The sequence below is a fragment of the Rana temporaria genome, chromosome 2 (assembly GCF_905171775.1).
Source record: "Rana temporaria chromosome 2, aRanTem1.1, whole genome shotgun sequence".
Lineage (NCBI taxonomy): Eukaryota > Metazoa > Chordata > Amphibia > Anura > Ranidae > Rana > Rana temporaria.
In genome coordinates this window covers 220,374,303-220,396,626 of record NC_053490.1, presented here as the reverse complement: position 1 = coordinate 220,396,626, position 22,324 = coordinate 220,374,303, and the positions used below count along the sequence as shown (strand labels likewise).

The 22,324-nt window shown below is 43.1% G+C and overlaps 1 protein-coding gene across 3 annotated transcripts in view; it reads right to left on the bottom strand.

The window, feature by feature from the left end:
• Positions 1-22,324, bottom strand: part of GCC2 (GRIP and coiled-coil domain containing 2) — a 110,232-nt gene that overhangs the window by 64,073 nt on the left and 23,835 nt on the right. For all 3 annotated transcript variants that reach the window (XR_005746953.1, XR_005746952.1, XM_040336462.1), the window contains exons 8-10: positions 15,460-15,560; positions 11,880-11,978; positions 608-727 (exon numbers count right to left, since the gene is read on the bottom strand). Coding sequence is in view for 1 of the 3 variants with exons in the window: in XM_040336462.1 (XP_040192396.1) it covers positions 608-727; positions 11,880-11,978; positions 15,460-15,560 (320 nt within the window). In the remaining 2 variants the exon portion in view is untranslated. The remainder of the gene's footprint in view (positions 1-607; positions 728-11,879; positions 11,979-15,459; positions 15,561-22,324) is intronic.

Genomic DNA, 22,324 nt, shown 5'->3' with positions numbered 1-22,324 from the left:
TTATATTTCAGTAAACATGAGAAGACAATATAGCAGCCTTATATACGGCGGAGCGGAGGGGGACACGGAGGGAGACGGTGAAGGGGAGAGAGCAGCGCGCGGAGGGGAGAGAGCAGCGCGTGGAGAACAAAGGGAGACGGCAACAAGGAGGGGGACAGCAGCAGAACAGAGGGGGGCTGGAGGAGGATACGGAGACAGTCAGTAGTGATAGTGTGTGGGAGAGTTACAAGCACCGATCACTGCTAATTTCACTAAAGCAGCTGAAAGCTGGAGGGGGGGGGGGGGGGGGATGAGTGGAGAAATGGCTGTCAGACTTTACAATCAATACAGCGGTGATCGGTGCTTGTAACTCCCCCAACACACTGATCACCCTGACTGTCCAGGTATCGGGTGAAGCATCAGAGCATTTGTCCGAGTACAAGTACTCGGGCAAATGCTCGGTATCGGTACTAGTATTAGTATCGGGACAACCCTAATTTATGGCCAGTGTTTATTCACATGGAGGTGGCAGCATAACCCACGTAATCATGAATATTACCTCCTCTGTGTTCTGTAATGTACAAGAAAAGTTTTTTGAATAATCAATAACAAATTATTTTAGCTGTACCTCCAGTAGAGTAGAATGTAACCGACGTGAGAGCTCTCCCAATTGATGTTCTGTAGAGCTGGCCCGCTCCTTCTCATTTTCCAGTTGTTCCATTTGTTTATCATATACTACCATGAGATTCTGCAATATCAAGAAACAAATAATCAACTATCACTTGTACTAAGTATCGGTTTGGAAATCATGATGAACACAAAAAAGCAACCACATTTTTGATTGCTGTAAATAACAACCCAGTAAGTAATTTTATTACTATTACTTTGTTTGACCCATTATCTATAAACCTATGTGATCATAAAAGGTATATTATTATTGTTACAAAGAGAAGAAATACTGCGCTTAAACCCTAAAAATAACTAGCTTAGCTGCAACACGACAGTGTCATACAAACACAAAAACAAGTAAGGAAAAAAGAAATGTTGCGCTATTAATGTAGGTTAAACTAAACAATCAGTTGATATCAGAGAAGAAAAATTGATGAGAATTACAATGAGATTGCAAAGACCCCAAGTTTAAAGGGGAATAAAACACATGATTGGAAATAAAGTCTTTGTATCAATCAAAATGGTTGCAAGCAAGTTCATCAATGTTGAATATAAATTCATATGTTGAAATCATATGTGGTGACCAACACCACTAAATAAAAGGATGGAGGCTTACCGGATGGCAAGCAATGAAAAACTTGCGGCTGCAAACCCCAGCCAGGGCCTTTTGATGATCCTCGCAGGGGGATGAATGTTGAGGCTTCCCGAACACAGAACCACAGGATTGCAGCGTGTCACACAAAAAAAACGTAATGGTGAAGTACAACAGGACCAGCGCATAAAAGATATTCGTGACTCAAGGGACCACCACCACCAAAACACCCTATGAATGGGAGGCTTACCAGAGCATAAAGCAGTATGAGCATGTGGCTAAACCCCTAGCCAGGGCCTTTAGAATCCCAAGCGATGGTGATATATCTTAAGGGTCCTCCGGTATATTGTGGTCAGTGGATGCATAGAAAAAATGATAATGCCCACATGGTGAAGTATGTTGACTCAATGGTTTTAATAAAAAAAGGTTAAACACTTACAGGATAAAAACAAAAATGGATAAAAGCCGGCCGGCTCTATCAAACGCCCGTCCACACGGAACGAAGAAACGTCTTGCGTCAGCACGCTACCTTCCCGACGCACGTTTCGTCAAAAGTTGACGTCATCTGGGGCACGGGCGACGTGCTGACACTACACATATATATAAGCTAAAACCAAGCCTCGATCTGAGTCACGGGCTAATCAACCGCCCATGGAGGCCATGCTGGAACGCAAAACAAAAAAGCAAAAGCAAAACCAAGGAGGGTTTTTGCATATCACAAACTTATAGGCCATCTTGTGGTGGAATAAGTGGAATAAAAAACACATTGAGCTATACCGAATGAATAAATAGATATATTGAATGGGAAAAAAAAAAAGGAAAAAAGTCACCTTAAGTGAAAAACTTTTGTAATCGTTCCCTGATAGTCAGCAAAAAATCAGCCACTATAAATATAAAAATATGTTGGTGAAACATGTGAAAATAAAAATAAAAATAATATTAATATCAAAAATTCGGCTTGAAAAATTTTAATAGCCAAATATTGCATACAAATATTGTGAGTAAGATGCATGAATTAGATGCAATAAGTAGTGCATAGATGTAATAAGCTATAAATTTATATAACTAAAAAATCAAATAAATAAATGAATGAATACATAAAAATATGCTGCGAGTGCAAGAGCTCCAAGAAAAAACGAATTAGACACCAAAAATAAGTGTGTTTAAATACAAATATAAAATAATATATATAATATAAATATATATACAAAATTGTAATACAGTGTGGTGTAGACCTAGTAGTGTACTGTAAAGAATATACCAATTAAAATGAATTTTAATGGAAAGCGGGAAAAACAAATTATACTATAAGGTAAGTACTGATGTGAACCATCAGTAAATACCCTAACCATCTCTGGCCAGGCATATAAATTTTTATAATGAAATTGGGGGGAGGGGGGAAGGAGAAAATAAGGCTCCCAAAAGGCCAGCATGTAGATCACCCCGTCACTCAGATCGAGTTCACAAATGACAGAGTAAGCTAAAACAAATTAAGCAATGACAAAATCGATAAAAAATAAGTTTAAGAATTGTCAATAAAAGCATTAACGTCGACCTCTATATTGAGTCCAAAAGGGGTATAACTTTTGATCCTATGGATCCACTGCATTTCGGATTTGGAGATACTCCTCACTAATGGGCTACCACGTCAGTGGGGGGCATATCTATCAATCCCCAGGAAGATAGTTTTTGAGGGGTCCCTATTATGAACCAAACGGTAATGTTTTGATACCGAATGGTTCAAATAACCGGCTAGAATGTTGGTAATGTGTTCATTAAGTCTCACTGAGAGGGCTCTCTTGGTTCTGCCCACATACTGGAGCCCACAGGGGCACTGGAGTAGGTAGACCACCCCTTCGGTCGCGCACGTAATGAAAGGTTTAATAGTGTGTTGTTCACCTGTGACCGTGGAGACAAAAAGGTGTGTTCTTCTATGTTCACAACCACTAAGGGAACACACCCGACACTTCCTACACTGGTAAAAACCAGTGAATGAATTGAGAAAGGTAGTTTTAATGACAGGTGGCTCAAGAACATTGGGGGCCAATTTATGTCTCAAGGCCGAACCACCCTTAAAGATCACCTGTGGGTTGTCTGGCAAGACAGGGCCCAGAATTGGGTCATTTTTAAGGATGTGCCAATGTTTTTTTAAAAGTTTTTTGACACTAAAATGCTGGGTGGAAAAAGTAGTAACAAAGGGAACAACAGGCAGCTTACTAGTATCGCGTGGTTTAGTCCTCAATAAGTCAATCCTATCAATACCCTTAACCTCATTTAATGTGGATGTGAGGGTACCCTGGTCATAGCCTTTTTCCAAAAATCTATTCATCAAAATAGTGGATTGCACCAAAAAATCTGACTCATTGGAACAATTGCGTTTAATACGCAAAAACTGGCTTTTAGGCACAGATTTCAGCCAAGAGTCGTGATGGCAACTGTCCGTGGGGATGTAGGAGTTTCTATCTGTGCCCTTTAAAAAGGTGCTCGTACAGAAAACATCACCCTGGACTGAGATTGTAAGATCTAGAAAATTGATGCTAGATTGACTTGCCTCGAAATTGAGGTGGATGCCTCTCTCATTGTTATTGAGAAATGACATAAAAGATTGAAGCTCTATAAGGGGGCCATCCCATAGGAGGAGGATGTCGTCGATGTACCTGGCCCACAGCTTAAGCTGGGGTTGTCGGCAAACATAGACGACATCCTCCTCCCACATGGCCATAAACAAATTGGCCAGACTGGGGGCATATTTAGCCACCATAGCCACGCCCCTATCTTGCCGGTAAAACTGGTTTTGAAACCAGAAATAATTCCTAGTCGCAGCAAAGTGCAATAACTCAAGTATGAAAAAGATTTGCTCATCAAAAAGACCAGAGTCCCGTCGAAGATAGTACTCTACTGCTGATAGGCCTAAATCATGGGGAATCACCGTATAAAGTGACGTTACGTCAGCTATAACAAGCCACATATTTTGAGAGGGTTTGAGGCTGGATAATAAATTAATAACATGTCGGGAGTCCTTTAGATGAGAGGGCATCCTGGAAACTAACGGTTGTAGAAAAAAATCAATGTACCTGCCCACCCGGGAAGTGAGGGAATCTATCCCACTCACAATAGGACGTCCCGGGGGGCAGGTAAGATGTTTATGGATTTTCGGTAAATAATAAATAACTGGTGTTCTTGGAGCCTTGGGTACAAGGTACAGTTTCTCTTTTTTGTTAAGAATACCATCCTTGTAACCTTTAGAAATAAGTTTAACTAGCTGGTTTAGGTATGAATTTTTTGGGTCACACGCTAAAGGAGTATAGGTGTCTCTATCTCCCAAAATTCTATCCATCTCGGCTAAATAGTCGGTTCTATTGAGGACCACTATGCCTCCCCCCTTATCGGCGGGCCTAATGACAATCTGTTTGTTGTCACACAGAGAGTCAAGGCCAGCTTTAAGGGTATGGTTAGATTGTGTTTTTTTAATAGGAAGACGATCCAAGTCCCTGAGGACAATGTCCCTGAAGACTTTGATTGATGGAGCCGTGCCCCCAGGAGGGTTATACAAAGATGCATTGGAAAGACCTGAATGTTTAAAATCTGTGGCAACCAATTGGGTCTGGACAATAGGATTGGAAAGCATATACCTTTTGATGTTAAGCTTACGTATAAACTTATATGTATCCATATAAGTTTCGAATTTGTTTAGTTTGCGTGGTAGAACAAACTTCAAACCCTTGTCCAAAATTGTTTGTTCAGCCTTAAGTTTATAAGTTTATACGTAAGCTTAACATCAAAAGGTATATGCTTTCCAATCCTATTGTCCAGACCCAATTGGTTGCCACAGATTTTAAACATTCAGGTCTTTCCAATGCATCTTTGTATAACCCTCCTGGGGGCACGGCTCCATCAATCAAAGTCTTCAGGGACATTGTCCTCAGGGACTTGGATCGTCTTCCTATTAAAAAAACACAATCTAACCATACCCTTAAAGCTGGCCTTGACTCTCTGTGTGACAACAAACAGATTGTCATTAGGCCCGCCGATAAGGGGGGAGGCATAGTGGTCCTCAATAGAACCGACTATTTAGCCGAGATGGATAGAATTTTGGGAGATAGAGACACCTATACTCCTTTAGCGTGTGACCCAAAAAATTCATACCTAAACCAGCTAGTTAAACTTATTTCTAAAGGTTACAAGGATGGTATTCTTAACAAAAAAGAGAAACTGTACCTTGTACCCAAGGCTCCAAGAACACCAGTTATTTATTATTTACCGAAAATCCATAAACATCTTACCTGCCCCCCGGGACGTCCTATTGTGAGTGGGATAGATTCCCTCACTTCCCGGGTGGGCAGGTACATTGATTTTTTTCTACAACCGTTAGTTTCCAGGATGCCCTCTCATCTAAAGGACTCCCGACATGTTATTAATTTATTATCCAGCCTCAAACCCTCTCAAAATATGTGGCTTGTTACAGCTGACGTAACGTCACTTTATACGGTGATTCCCCATGATTTAGGCCTATCAGCAGTAGAGTACTATCTTCGACGGGACTCTGGTCTTTTTGATGAGCAAATCTTTTTCATACTTGAGTTATTGCACTTTGCTGCGACTAGGAATTATTTCTGGTTTCAAAACCAGTTTTACCGGCAAGATAGGGGCGTGGCTATGGGGGCTAAATATGCCCCCAGTCTGGCCAATTTGTTTATGGCCATGTGGGAGGAGGATGTCGTCTATGTTTGCCGACAACCCCAGCTTAAGCTGTGGGCCAGGTACATCGACGACATCCTCCTCCTATGGGATGGCCCCCTTATAGAGCTTATGTCATTTCTCAATAACAATGAGAGAGGCATCCACCTCAATTTCGAGGCAAGTCAATCTAGCATCAATTTTCTAGATCTTACAATCTCAGTCCAGGGTGATGTTTTCTGTACGAGCACCTTTTTTAAGGGCACAGATAGAAACTCCTACATCCCCACGGACAGTTGCCATCACGACTCTTGGCTGAAATCTGTGCCTAAAAACCAGTTTTTGCGTATTAAACGCAATTGTTCCAATGAGTCAGATTTTTTGGTGCAATCCACTATTTTGATGAATAGATTTTTGGAAAAAGGCTATGACCAGGGTACCCTCACATCCACATTAAATGAGGTTAAGGGTATTGATAGGATTGACTTATTGAGGACTAAACCACGCGATACTAGTAAGCTGCCTGTTGTTCCCTTTGTTACTACTTTTTCCACCCAGCATTTTAGTGTCAAAAAACTTTTAAAAAAACATTGGCACATCCTTAAAAATGACCCAATTCTGGGCCCTGTCTTGCCAGACAACCCACAGGTGATCTTTAAGGGTGGTTCGGCCTTGAGACATAAATTGGCCCCCAATGTTCTTGAGCCACCTGTCATTAAAACTACCTTTCTCAATTCATTCACTGGTTTTTACCAGTGTAGGAAGTGTCGGTGTGTTCCCTTAGTGGTTGTGAACATAGAACAACACACCTTTTTGTCTCCACGGTCACAGGTGAACAACACACTATTAAACCTTTCATTACGTGCGCGACCGAAGGGGTGGTCTACCTACTCCAGTGCCCCTGTGGGCTCCAGTATGTGGGCAGAACCAAGAGAGCCCTCTCAGTGAGACTTAATGAACACATTACCAACATTCTAGCCGGTTATTTGAACCATTCGGTATCAAAACATTACCGTTTGGTTCATAATAGGGACCCCTCAAAAACTATCTTCCTGGGGATCGATAGATATGCCCCCCACTGGCGTGGTAGCCCATTAGTGAGGAGTATCTCCAAATCCGAAATGCAGTGGATCCATAGGATCAAAAGTTATACCCCTTTTGGACTCAATATAGAGGTCGACGTTAATGCTTTTATTGACAATTCTTAAACTTATTTTTTATCGATTTTGTCATTGCTTAATTTGTTTTAGCTTACTCTGTCATTTGTGAACTCGATCTGAGTGACGGGGTGATCTACATGCTGGCCTTTTGGGAGCCTTATTTTCTCCTTCCCCCCCCAATTTCATTATAAAAATTTATATGCCTGGCCAGAGATGGTTAGGGTATTTACTGATGGTTCACATCAGTACTTACCTTATAGTATAATTTGTTTTTCCCGCTTTCCATTAAAATTCATTTTAATTGGTATATTCTTTACAGTACACTACTAGGTCTACACCACACTGTATTACAATTTTTTATATATATTTATATTATATATATTATTTTATATTTGTATTTAAACACACTTATTTTTGGTGTCTAATTCGTTTTTTCTTGGAGCTCTTGCACTCACAGCATATTTTTATGTATTCATTCATTTATTTATTTGATTTTTTAGTTATATAAATTTATAGCTCATTACATCTATGCACTACTTATTGCATCTAATTCATGCATCTTACTCACAATTTTTGTATGCAATATTTGGCTATTAAAATTTTTCAAGCCGAATTTTTGATATTAATATTATTTTTATTTTTATTTTCACATGTTTCACCAACATATTTTTATATTTATAGTGGCTGATTTTTTGCTGACTATCAGGGAACGATTACAAAAGTTTTTCACTTAAGGTGACTTTTTTCCTTTTTTTTTCCCCATTCAATATATCTATTTATTCATTCGGTATAGCTCAATGTGTTTTTTACACATTGGACGTAGACCGTCATTCACTTATTCCACCACAAGATGGCCTATAAGTTTGTGATATGCAAAAACCCTCCTTGGTTTTGCTTTTTTGTTTTGCGTTCCAGCATGGCCTCCATGGGCGGTTGATTAGCCCGTGACTCAGATCGAGGCTTGGTTTTAGCTTATATATATGTGTAGTGTCAGCACGTCGCCCGTGCCCCAGATGACGTCAACTTTTGACGAAACGTGCGTCGGGATGGTAGCGTGCTGACGCAAGACGTTTCTTCGTTCCGTGTGGACGGGCGTTTGATAGAGCCGGCCGGCTTTTATCCATTTTTGTTTTTATCCTGTAAGTGTTTAACCTTTTTTTATTAAAACCATTGAGTCAACATACTTCACCATGTGGGCATTATCATTTTTTCTATGCATCCACTGACCACAATATACCGGAGGACCCTTAAGATATATCACCATCGCTTGGGATTCTAAAGGCCCTGGCTAGGGGTTTAGCCACATGCTCATACTGCTTTATGCTCTGGTAAGCCTCCCATTCATAGGGTGTTTTGGTGGTGGTGGTCCCTTGAGTCACGAATATCTTTTATGCGCTGGTCCTGTTGTACTTCACCATTAAGTTTTTTTTGTGTGACACGCTGCAATCCTGTGGTTCTGTGTTCGGGAAGCCTCAACATCCATCCCCTGTCATCCCCCTGCGAGGATCATCAAAAGGCCCTGGCTGGGGTTTGCAGCCGCAAGTTTTTCATTGCTTGCCATCCGGTAAGCCTCCATCCTTTTATTTAGTGGTGTTGGTCACCACATATGATTTCAACATATGAATTTATATTCAACATTGATGAACTTGCTTGCAACCATTTTGATTGATACAAAGACTTTATTTCCAATCATGTGTTTTATTCCCCTTTAAACTTGGGGTCTTTGCAATCTCATTGTAATTCTCATCAATTTTTCTTCTCTGATATCAACTGATTGTTTAGTTTAGAAATGTAGAAAAAGGGGTGGAGATAAGGGCCGTCTAATGTGAGCCACCCTCACTGCGCGTAGCTGGAGAATAAATGTGAACACTAGTGATATTTATAAAATAAATGAATAAATTAATAAATATGCAAGAGCTGCTGCTTTAAAAATTATAGAATCCAAAATAGTTAATATGCAAATACAGTGATACCTATTATAAATAAGGTGCCAAATGTGATATTAAACAGCGCTCAAAAAAATAAGTGAAAATGTAAATCAACAAATATAATATTGGTACAGTGACATAGTGAAAAATAAATAAATAATCCACCCTCTAAGTGAGTCAATATATAAGTGTCCAAAAATCCGTGCAAAAATCGCATCAAAAAATACCAGGTTGGCAAATAAAGTCCATGAACTGTCTAAGTGAACAAAAAAATATATATAAATAGTTCATAAATGGAGAGCAAAGGAAAAGAAAAAATCCTTCCCGATCTTCAATAAGTGCTTTCACCACACCACAGCTATCAACTAAACTGAGGGGGTCAGTTAACAAGCCTGTGTGCCTAAACACGAAAGTGTCAGGCCATTTGTTGCGGTGAGTTTGCATTTCTGATGGGTGGTGGAAGCACGCAGTCACTGTGGTGTGGTGAAAGCACTTATTGAAGATCGGGAAGGATTTTTTCTTTTCCTTTGCTCTCCATTTATGAACTATTTATATATATTTTTTTGTTCACTTAGACAGTTCATGGACTTTATTTGCCAACCTGGTATTTTTTGATGCGATTTTTGCACGGATTTTTGGACACTTATATATTGACTCACTTAGAGGGTGGATTATTTATTTATTTTTCACTATGTCACTGTACCAATATTATATTTGTTGATTTACATTTTCACTTATTTTTTTGAGCGCTGTTTAATATCACATTTGGCACCTTATTTATAATAGGTATCACTGTATTTGCATTTTTGATTGTTTAGTTTAACCTACATTAATAGCGCAACATATTATTATTGTTGTTTTAGTTAATAAATGAGTAACAGAAAAGCTGAAATACCTCTCTTGGCAAAAAATGCCATTACAAACTCATTCTGTGCTGGTCACATGCATCTATGGGTCAAGGCCTTGGTCATGTGATCTCGCTGAATGGGCCGATTAATCGCTCATTCTCACCACAAAAAAGTGCACTGCAATGCACAAGCTTTTGTGCATTTAATTAATTTATATTTCTAATGCGCTTTTCTCTCTAGGCACTCAAATCGCTTATCAAATCGTTGGCATTGGAGCAGATGGGGGGGGGGGGGGAGTAAGGCAGCCATTTTGGGGGTGCTCAATATATCATACTGGTGTAAAAAGACATGAGTCAATTAACCGACATGCATGTGTTTGAAATGAGGTAGGAGCATAGGAGTAGCCACAAGTGGAAAACCCCCCTGGATCATTATGCCATCTTGCTTTAACGGCATGGCTCTTGAAGACCAGTGTTTTATTTTATTTTTTAAGTCCGGGGCATCTCTGAATTGTTGTTTCCTCTGCTGCTAAAAGCTAGGACGGCTACTTCCCATAAGCTCCATCATTAGACACGGAAAGCACACATTGTTTGAGTCTAGAGGCTTCCACCCTAGGGCCGGGATTCAGATACATTGGCGTATCTTTGAGCTGGCGTAGCGCATCTCATATGCGCTACGCCAACGTAACATAGAGAGGCAAGTACTGTATTCACAAAGCACTTGCTCCTATATGTACGCCGGCGTAACGTAAATGGGCCGGCGTAAGCCTGCGTAATTCAAAGTAGCAAGGCAGTGGGCGTGTTGTATTATAATGAAGCGTGACCCCATGTAAATGCATGGCTGATCGAACGGCGCATGCGCACGTATGCTCAGAATCACGTCGCAAATACTCCCCAAGATACGTCGGCTCAATGCTTTCGACGTGAACGTAACTTACGCCCAGCCCCATTCACGCACGACTTACGCAAACGACGTAAAATACGACGCTGTTCCAACGTCCATACCTTAACATGACTTACCCGGACGTACGCCTTACGTAAACGGCATAGCTTAATGCGACGGGCGCAAGTACGTTCGTGAATCGGCGTATCTAGGTCATTTGCATATTCGACGCGTAAATCTACGGAAGCGCCCCTTGCGGCCAGCGTAAATATGCACCCAAGATACGACGGCGTAGGAGACTTACGTCGGTCGTATCTTGGCAAATTTCAGGCGTATCTAGTTTTAAGAATACGCGTATAGATACGACAGCGCACATTTGGACTTTACGACGGCGTATCTGGAGATACGTCGTCGTAAGTCCTTTCTGAATCCCGGCCTAGGAGTTTTTCTATAGGATGAATCTTCTTCCAGCAGCTAGATCTGGACCAGCGTTTGACTCTTGTTTTAAAGAACATTTGTCTTTCAGTGATGAAAGTAGGGGTTGTTGTGCAGATGTAGTGCGGGAGAGGAATGAAAATCAGCTGCAATGGTGAAAGTGGGGGTAGGCAGGCAGAGTAGTGAAGGTTTTTTTTTGGGCACAGTGGCAAGAGTTGCCTTCACTGTAAAGTGGTTAGCTGTGGCTCCAGATGCTGGACTCTAAGGCTGCATTCACACCTAAGCGACAGCCGCGTACGCGTGTAGCGGCAGATTTGCCGCGATTACAAATGTTTCTTTTTTTTTTCTAAAGTATTCCCATTGCTGTCTATGGGAAAACGCGCCTGTCGCGTGAAAAAAAGGGTCCGGGACTTTTTTTCAGGCGACAGGCGTTGCGCGTCTATGAGATGTGAACCATCTCCATAGACGGCAATGGGAATTCTCCCCTCTAGCGACAGAAGCGTCCCGCGTCGGGCGTTTTGTCGCTTAGGTGTGAATGGGGTCTAACAGACAGGGTGGGGAGGAATGTGTGGGGGAGGGGCTAATGTTGTGAGCTGCAGATTACACCCCACTGTGTGTGTTGTGTTGCTATAAAAAAGGGTCAGGTCTCAACATACTAATGTGGAAATAGGAAGGGAGCCTAAAACAAATAAGTAAACAAATAAATTACCTGGTAGCTTTCTGCCCCTTGAACAAGATCCTTCATAGAAAATTTAATCTGGTCCTTTTCAGCTCTTACTCGCTCCAATTCTTTTTTTAATGACTGAACCTTATGAGAAAACAACAAAACAAAATAGATTTTAATCAAAATGTAAACAAAAAAATGTAATAGTTTCAGAGGAGCACAAGACTGTTTTTTTAATACTTTACCGACATTACAAACGTTATGTTCATGTTGGCAGTAGCCACACTGGCCCGGATTCAAAGAGATCTGCGCTCTATTTGCAGAGGCGCAGGGCAACGATTTTGCCCTGCGCCCCCGCAAATATTTTGCGCTGCCCTCGATTCACGGAGCAGTAGCTCCGTAAATTGCGAGGGGGCGCTGGCAAAATTGCCCGGCGTAAGCGCGCGCAATGTAAATGATCCCGCCGGGGGCGGGAATCAATTAAATTAGGCGCGTTCCCGCGCCGATCGTAAAGCGCATGCGCCGTCGGGAAACTTTCCCGACGTGCATTGCGGCAAATGACGTCGCAAGGACATCATTTGCTTCAAAGTGAACGTGAATGGCGTCCAGCGCCATTCACGTATCACTTACGCAAACGGCGTGAAATTCAAATTTCACGACGCGGGAACGGAGGGTATACTTTAGCATTGGCTGCCCCTACTATTAGAAGGGGCAGCCTTCCGCTAAAGACGCCGTACGGAAACTCCGTAACTTGCGTACGCAGGGCCCGCGCAACATTGTGAAGAGCCTTATGCCACGCAGATTTTAGGCTGCAGTCGGCGTAACGAGTTCTCTGAATCAGGAGAACTCGTTACGCCGGCGCAAGTCAGCAATTGTGCTGCGTAACTATGGTTACGCAGGCGCAATTGCTTACTGAATCTGGGCCACTGTTCATTCACTGGGCTACACAATAGAACCAACATTGTTTATCACTAATCGGACATACTCGCATACCAGATGAATGCTTTAGGAATTAAACAAATTGGGCCCCTTTCACACATTCAGGTCCGCCTGTCAGTTTTTTAGGCAGACGTGAATGGATGCTCCATGCAGGTCTAAGGAGTGACGGATGTCAGTGGTGACATGTCCTCTGACATCCGATCCGCTAAATTTTCCATCCATCTGGCAGATCAGAGCGGATGAGAATGGACAGGTGGTCCATTTTCATCCTTTCCCCTATAGAGGAGAGCGAAGCTCTGACAGGTTGGTCCCTGCACAGTGACCAGAAACGGACCTGTCATTCACCGGCTCAGCAGGGATCAACGGATCGATCTCTGCGAAGTCCGTACACGGACACGCCTGTGTGAAAGGGGCCTTACTGTCCCACTGCGAAGCTTTGAAATTACAATCTAATATTGTCTTATTTTTTCATCAACCAGCAAAAACTGTACTTTATACAATGTGTGAGGGAATCTCCACTGTACAGATATCACCTCCCCTTACACTCCTTGTCTAACTGCATAATCAACACTTACCTTGTTTAACCCAGTTACTATAGAGAAAGTCACTAAACTTTTTTTCCTAACGCCCACATAACCACCTCCCCCCTCACCATCTGGCTCTATCCTACAAACTTTAACTCATATCTTCAATCTCTCCCGTCACCTCCATACCTAAAAAGGCCTCACTGGACCCCACCAATCTCCTTTCTCTCCTTTGCCTCCAAACTCCTTGAACGTCTAGTCTACAAGCGGCTGAGCTTTCACCTCATTGAGAAGAATGTTCTTGATCCCCTTCAGTCTGGGAGATCGCCCACAACACTCCACAGAAGCTGCTCTCCTAAACCTCACAAAGGACTTACTTTCAGCTAAAACCAATGGTCACTCTTACGATTGGACCTCTCCGCTGCCTTTGACACAGTTAACCACCTCCTCCTCCTCCTCAAAAAGCGCTATTCCCTTGGTTTCCGTGACTACTCTCCGTTAGTTCAAATCTTACCTTTCTCACCGCACCTTCAGTGTCACAACTCCACTTCCTTCTTTCCTATTCCTCTTACTGTTGGGGTCCCTCAAAGGTTCTGTCCTTGGACCTCTCATATTCTCGATCTACACCTCCTCCCTGGGTCAGCTGATAGCTTCCCATGGCGTTCAATATTATTTCTACGCTGACGACACCCAAATCTCTCTCTCTCTCTCTCTCTCTCTCTCTCTACCCCTCAGCTCATCCCTTCAGTTTCCTCACGTATCACTGATTTACTAACAGACATATTTTACTGGATATCACACCACTTCCTCCAACTCAATCTATCCAAAAACCAAGCTCATAATATTTCTGCCCCCACATGCCTCTTCCCCTAACCACTCTGTCAAGATCAATGGGGCAACTAGAAGTCTATCCTTACATGCCAGGGTGCTAGGGGTAACCCTGGACTCAGACTTGTCCTTTCAGGCCCACATCCAATCTCTGTCCAAATCATGCAATCTCAACATCTCCAGAATATAAACCTTTTTAACCAATAACACAATAAAGCTTCCAATTCACTCCCTGGTCATCTCTCGCCTGGACTACTGAAACTCCCTCCTCATTGGATTACCGTTACAGAGGCCATCTCCCCTTCAGTCCATCATGAATGCTGCTGCCAGAATCATCCACCTTACCAACTGCTCAGTGACTGCCACCCCACTCTGCCAATCCCTCGATTAGCTTCCGCTCTCACACACAGAAAACAATTTAAAGTACTAACAGCAACTTACAAAGCCATCCACATCTCTGCTCCCAGCTACATCACTAACCTGGTCTCAAAAGATCAACCAAACCACTCTCTTCATTCTTCCTAAGATCATCTTCTCATTAGCTCCCTTGCCACCTCCTCCCATGCTCACCTCTAGAATTTCTCCTGGGCTTCTCCCATCCTTTGGAACTCCCTACCCCAATCTGACTGACTATTTCCTAATTTATCCATCTTTATACGATCCCTGAAAACCCTTCTCTTTACAGAAGTCTGTCCTGCTTCTAACCAATACACTGTTTTAACTTTATCAGCCCATCTCCCACAGTTATTACCTTTTGTATCACTTATCCCTGCCTCTTAGATTGAAAGCTAACAGAGCCCTACGATTTCTCTTGTACCAAATTGTATTGTAACTGTAATATCTGTCTTGATTTTGTAAAGCGCTGCGCAAACTGTTGGCGCTATATAAATCCTGTATAATAATAATACTTGTTCCCAGTTAGTGATTCACAAATTAACTATGTAACTAGCATTACTAGGGAAGTTTTCCTTTAACAATAAGAGGTTAGCTCTAAAGTGTTTCATATTTCTGATGTGTCTGTTGTTACATGTACTTGTAATAAAATGTATCCTGTTCTTTTTGTTTGCATTGCTTCATTTGTGTGAAATTTCTGGTGATCCTGCCAGTCCCCCAGCTTTCCTATTTCAAACTGACCATATGCATTCCAGTGTGGTCATGTTCTGGCTGTGCTGAGAGAACAACTTGCCCGTCCTCCAATGGCCACTTGTACTTTAATCAGTATCCATCTCCTTCATGGTCTTACAATACATGTTTGGCTGCTGAATAGCCTAAGTACTGAATAGCCTAATTTTGTCCTAAAAAAAAAAAAATCATCACAAAAAAAAGTATCTTACCTCTTTTTTATTGACATCTAGTTCTTTCCTGGCTTTGATGGCAACAGCTTTAATCTTATTACATTTCTCTTCTCTCTCCTTGCATTCTTTCTCTAGATTGTCTAGAAACAAATATGTTATATTATTATTATTATACAGCGTGTTACTAAGTATTACCCTTAAGAACTTTTATCTGTCTGCGATGCCTTAATACCAACGTGTTTGTGTGCGCGCGCGCACACACACACACAAAATACAACCACTAAAGACACTACCATGGTGTCTCTGTTGCTCCTACATCCAGTATGGACACACCCTAGCTCACGGGAAATGTGTTACCGAGTAGATCACGACGTAAAAAAACGAATGCAGCCACCACATTTAAGGATTGTTAAACTGCACCATTAAACATTTTAGTTTTTGGGTTTAACCACTTAACCACCAGCCGCCGTCTACAAACGGCGGCAAGGTGGTTGCTTAACTGGGGGTCGCCGTTCTGAAACGGCGCCCACCAGAAGCAGTAATGCGCGCCGCCTCGGGCGCGCACACAGAAAATTCTGTGCGCGCCGGGTCTATGAGACCCGGCGCTACACAGATCACGGTAATTGACCGGCAACGGCGGTCTTTTACCATGTGATCGCGCCGTCCAATGACGGCGCGATCACAGGTAAACAAACCGGCGTCATTTGATGACGCCGGTTCCTCCCTCCTCTCGCTGTACCGATCGGTACAGTGTGAGAGGAGAGCGCGGATGGCAGCAGCAGTGTGGGATGGATCTGTGACTATTGCAGTCACAGATCCATCCATCCCTGCTCAGCCATCCCTGCATTAACCCCTGCAATACTCTGCCTTCCCTGTGCAATACTCTGCATTAACCCCTGCAATACTCTGCCTTCCCTGTGCAATACTCTGCATTAACCCCTGCAATACTCTGCCTTCCCTGTGCAATACTCTGCATTAACCCCTGCAATACTCTGCCTTCCCTGCGCAATACTCTGCATTAACCCCTGCAATACTCTGCCTTCCCTGCGCAATTACTCTGCAAAACACCCGCGCAATACTCTGCAAAACACCCGCGCAATACTCTGCAAAACACCCGCGCAATACTCTGCAAAACACCCGCGCAATACTCTGCAAAACACCCGCGCAATACTCTGCAAAACACCCGCGCAATACTCTGCAAAACACCCGCGCAATACTCTGCAAAACACCCGCGCAATACTCTGCAAAACACCCGCGCAATACTCTGCAATACCCCCGCGCAATACTCTGCAATACCCCCGCGCAATACTCTGCAATACCCCCGCGCAATACTCTGCAATACCTCCGCGCAATACTCTGCAATACCTCCGCGCAATACTCTGCAATACCCCCTGCCAGTACTCTGCAGTACCCCCTGCCAGTACTCTGCAGTACCCCCTGCCAGTACTCTGCAGTACCCCCTGCCAGTACTCTGCAGTACCCCTTGCGCAATACTCTGCAGTACCCCCGCACAATACTCTGCAATACCCCCGCACAATACTCTGCAATACCCCACGCACAATACTCTGCAATACCCCACGCACAATACTCTGCAATACCCCCCGCACAATACTCTGCAATACCCCCCACACAATACTCTGCAATACCCCCCACACAATACTCTGCAATACCCCCGCACCATACTCTGCAATACCCCCCACACAATACTCTGCAATACCCCCCACACAATACTCTGCAATACCCCCCACACAATACTCTGCAATACCCCCCACACAATACTCTGCAATACCCCCCACACAATACTCTGCAATACCCCCCACACAATACTCTGCAATACCCCCCACACAATACTCTGCAATACCCCCCACACAATACTCTGCAATACCCCCCACACAATACTCTGCAATACCCCCGCACCATACTCTGCAATACCCCCCACACAATACTCTGCAATACCCCCCACACAATACTCTGCAATACCCCCCACACAATACTCTGCAATACCCCCGCACAATACTCTGCAATACCCCCGCACCAATACTCTGCAATACCCCCGCACCAATACTCTGCAATACCCCCGCACCAATACTGTGCAATACCCCCGCACCATACTCTGCAATACCCCCGCACCATACTCTGCAATACCCCCGCACCAATACTTTGCAATACCCCGGCCAATACTTTGCAATACCCAGAAAATACTCTGGGGAAAAAAATGTGTTTTAACCACTTCCCGCCCACGTCATATGAGGTCCTTGACTTTGTGCAGGGATATCTAAATGATGCCTGCAGCTACAGGCATCATTCAGATATCATTTTTTTCAGCCGGCGATTCTCTACACCATAAGAACAATCATGGCGGCTGTTCCGCCTCTTGATCGTTCTTACGGGAGGCAAAAAGGGACGTCCCCACTCCCTTCGCCCTCCGGTGCTTCTTCTGACTCACCGCTGCGATCGAAGCCAGGATCGTTTTTTTTCTTGTTTTTTTTCAGGCTTCCCAGCCTAGAGGTGAGATGTGGGGTCTTATTGACCCCATATCTCACTGTAAAGAGGACCTGTCATGCTATATTCCTATTACAAGGGATGTTTCCATTCCTTGTAATTGGAATAAAAGTGATCAAAACATTTATTTTTGGGGAAAAACGTGTCAAACTAAAATAAATTAAGTAAAATGAACAATAAAAATAAAAAAAAATATTTAAAGCGCCCCTGTTCCCGCGTGCTCGTATACAGAAGCGAATGTGTACGTAAGTCCCGCCCACATATGAAAACGGTGTTCAAACCACACATGTGGGGTATCGCTGCGAACGTTAGAGCGAGAGCAATCATTTTGGCCCCAGACCTCCTCTGTAACTAAAAACATGTAACCAGTAAAAACATTTAAAACGTCACCTATGGGGATTTTTAAGTAGCGAAGTTTGGCGCCATTCCACAAGCGTGTGCAATATTGAAGGGTGACATGTTGGGTATCTATTTACTCGGCGTAACTTCGTCTTTCATATTATGCAAAAACATTGGGCTAACTTTAATGTTTTTTTTTTTAAAAAGCACAAAACTGTTTTATTTCCCAAAAAAATGCGTTCGAAAAATTGCTGTGCAAATACCATGCGCGATAAAAAGTTGCAACGACCGCCATTGTATTCTCTAGGGTCTTTGCTAAAAAAGCATATATAATGTTTTGGGGTTCTATGTAATTTTCTAGCAAATAAATGATGATTTTTACATGTAGGAGAGGAATGTCAGAATTGGTCTGGGTGTTCCAGAACGCCTGATGGTGCTCCCTGCATGTCGGGCCTCTGTATGTGGCCACGCTGTGTAAAAGTCTCACACATGTGGTATCGCCATACTCGGGAGGAATAGCAGAATGTGTTTTGGGGTGTAATTTGTGGTATGCATATGCTGTGTGTGAGAAATAACCTGCTAATATGAAACTTTTGTGGGAAAAAAAAAAAAAAAAAAAAAACCTTGATTTTGCAAAGAATTGTGGGAAAAAAATGACAACTTCAAAAAACTCACAATGCCTCTTTCTAAACACCTTGGAATGTCTTCTTTCCAAAAAGGGGTCATTTAGGGGGTATTTGTACTTTTCTGGCATGTTAGGGTCTCAAGAAATGAGAGAGGCTGTCAGTACATCAGATGTGATCAAATTGATCAATTTTCAGTAATTGGTACCATAGCTTGTAGACCCTATAACTTTCACCCAGACTAAATAATATCCAAATTTTTTTTTTTTTTTTTTACCAAAGATATGTAGCAGTATACATTTTAGGCCAAATTTATGAAGAAAAATTCATTTTTTGCAAAATCTTATAATAGAAATGAAGAAAAATTCATTTTTTTACAAAATTTTCATTCTTTTTTCATTTATAGCGAAAAAAATAAAAACCGCAGAGGTGATCAAATACCACCAAAAGAAAGCTCTATTTGTGGGAAAAAAAGGACAAAAATTTCATTTGGTTACAGTGTTGTATGACTGAGTTATTGTCATTCAAAATGTGAGAGCACCGAAAGCTGAAAATTGGTCTGGTTATTAAGTGGGTTTAAGTGCCCAGTTGTCAAGTGGTTAATACCAGTTTTAAAGTCTAAGTGCAGCCAAAATAATAATAAGAAGAAGAAATCAGCACATGGGATATAACTTACAGTCAGTAGGATCTGCCCCTTGTGCTGATGACTCTTCTGTTAGTTGTAGCTGTTCCATTCATATCAGCTGCACTACAACTTCCTGTTTTATTCATAGAGCAGTTGCTAGATAAAATCTAAGAATGCAGGGGGCGGACCCATTTCATTTATAGGAATGTTAGTACAGATTCTATGAATGGAGCAGCTGGGAGAAAAAGGCAGACATAGCTGGGCTTTCTTGATGAGAACCCGTGATGTCAGCTCCTTGTATTAAGCCTGCTGCATCAGAAGATTGTGGTTGGGGAGCGTCATGGACAGAGGAGAAAAAAAAAAAAAAAAAAAAGGAAGAGTGTCTACAGCACAATGGGCACATCCTACTGATTGTAAGTTCAGTCACTTGTTTTTTTATTTATTATGTTTTCAGTAATTATGCACATATGCCACATACAATATACTGTAGTGTAGGGTTATAATTAGGGTTGTCCCGATACCGATACTAGTATCGGTACCGATTCCGAGTATTTGCGGGAGTAGTTGTACTCCCGCAAATGCCCCAGATGCCAGATCCGATACCCCCCCCCCCCCCCGGTCAATACGGGTGGGGAACATTACAGCTTTCATTTGAATAGCTGTATTTTTTCCCGTTGCGTATAGACACTCCCCCTTGCTCGGGTGAACTGTCCAATCCCGAGCAAGGGGGAGTGTCTATACGCAGCGCGGCGCAAAACACTACAGCTATTCAAATGAAAGCTGTAATGTTCCCGCCCGTATTAACCAAGCGGCGGCGCGGCAGCATGCAGGTAAGGGGGACATGGCTGGATATGGGGGGGGACATGGCTGCATATATGGGGGGGACATGGCTGGATATGGGGGGGGGGGGGACATGCCTGCATATATGGGGGGGGACATGGCTGGATATGGGGGGGGGGGGACATGCCTGCATATATGGGGGGGGGGGACATGGCTGCATTGGGGGGGGGGACATGGCTGCATATATGGGGGGGGACATGGCTGCATATATGGGGGGGGACATGGCTGCATATATGGGGGGGACATGGCTGCATATCTGGGGGGGGGGACATGGCTGCATCTGGGGGGGGGGACATGGCTGCATATCTGGGGGGGGGGACATGGCTGCATCTGGGGGGGGGGGACATGGCTGCATCTGGGGGGGGGGACATGGCTGCATCTGGGGGGGGGGACATGGCTGCATCTGGGGGGGGGGGGGACATGGCTGCATTTGTGGGGGGACATGGCTGCATTTGGGGACACATTTAAAAAAAAGTATCGGTATTCGGTATTGGCGAATACTTGAAAAAAAGTATCGGTACTTGTACTCAGTCCTAAAAAAGTGGTATCGGGACAACCCTAGTTATAATGATGTTCAATGTTAAAATAATACACACTCACAGGTCACTTTATTATGTACATCTTGCTAGTACCGGGTTGGACCCCCGTTCTGCCTTCAGAACTGCCTTAATCCTTTGTGGCATAGCTTCAACAAGGTGGTGGAAACATTCCTCAGAGATTTTGGTTCATATTGACAAGATGGCATCGCCCAGTTGCTGCAGATTTGTCGGCTGCACATCCATGATGCAAATCTCCCATTCCACTACATCCCAAAAGGTGCTTTATTGGACTGAGATCTGGCGACTGTGGAGGCCATTGGAATACAGTGAAATCATTGTTATGTTAAAGAAACCAGTGGTGAGTTGATTTAGGCCCCTTTTACACTTATACGACTTCAAAGTCGTGCGATTTTGCGGCCGCGATTTGGGATCAGTACAACTTCAACTTTGCCATTAACCAATAAAAACATACATGGTGTGAGGCAATTCCTTTTCCTGCCACCGCAGTTGTCATTGCTGCTGCAGCAGTAGCAGTGCATGAGGAAGAAAAGGAGAAGCAGAGGCGGAGAAGATGTCGATATTGGGTACATCATATCATTGCCAATCGTAAAGGTAAATTTTGGGTCCTCTATAATGAAGAATGAGAAGAATGCTCCTTACATTGGTGGTCAGTGGGAAGAATGTCCCTTACATTGGTGGTCAGTGGGAAGAATGCTCCTTACATTGGTGGTCAGTGGGAAGAATGCTCCTTACATTGGTGGTCAGTGGGAAGAATGCTCCTTACATTGGTGGTCAGTGGGAAGAATGTCCCTTACATTGGTGGTCAGTGGGAAGAATGTCCCTTACATTGGTGGTCAGTGGGAAGAATGCTCCTTACATTGGTGGTCAGTGGGAAGAATGCTCCTTACATTGGTGGTCAGTGGGAACAATGCTCCTTACATTGGTGGTCAGTGGGAAGAATGCTTCTTACATTGGTGGTCAGTGGGATATTGTCTTTGTAGTTTGTCTTTATAGTTTATCTTGTCTTTGTAGTTTGGGTCACACAAATCATAAATAGCTGGGCACTCGCGGATAAATCTAATGATTTGCTCATTATCGAGGACGTCTTTTTTTTACCTGTTTGGAGCACATTGTTCCTGAGGGAATAACCAGGAAGTGAATGTGTGGTGGGAAAATGTGCTCGAGAGGGGCTACTATGCTAAAAAAAAGGATTGGGTGGGACAAGGGTTAAAAAGCTGCCTGTGCTTACAAAGTTGTACTGAAATCGTGTCTATATTATTCAGGTACGATTTGCATGCTACTTGAGGGTTTAACATTGAGGTCTATGGACATAAACTCGCATGGAAGTTGGACCAAAGTAGTGCAGGGACTACTTTCAAGTCGGCACTACTTAAAGTCGTGCCAATGTTCATTGAAAATCATGGAGAATGACTTGT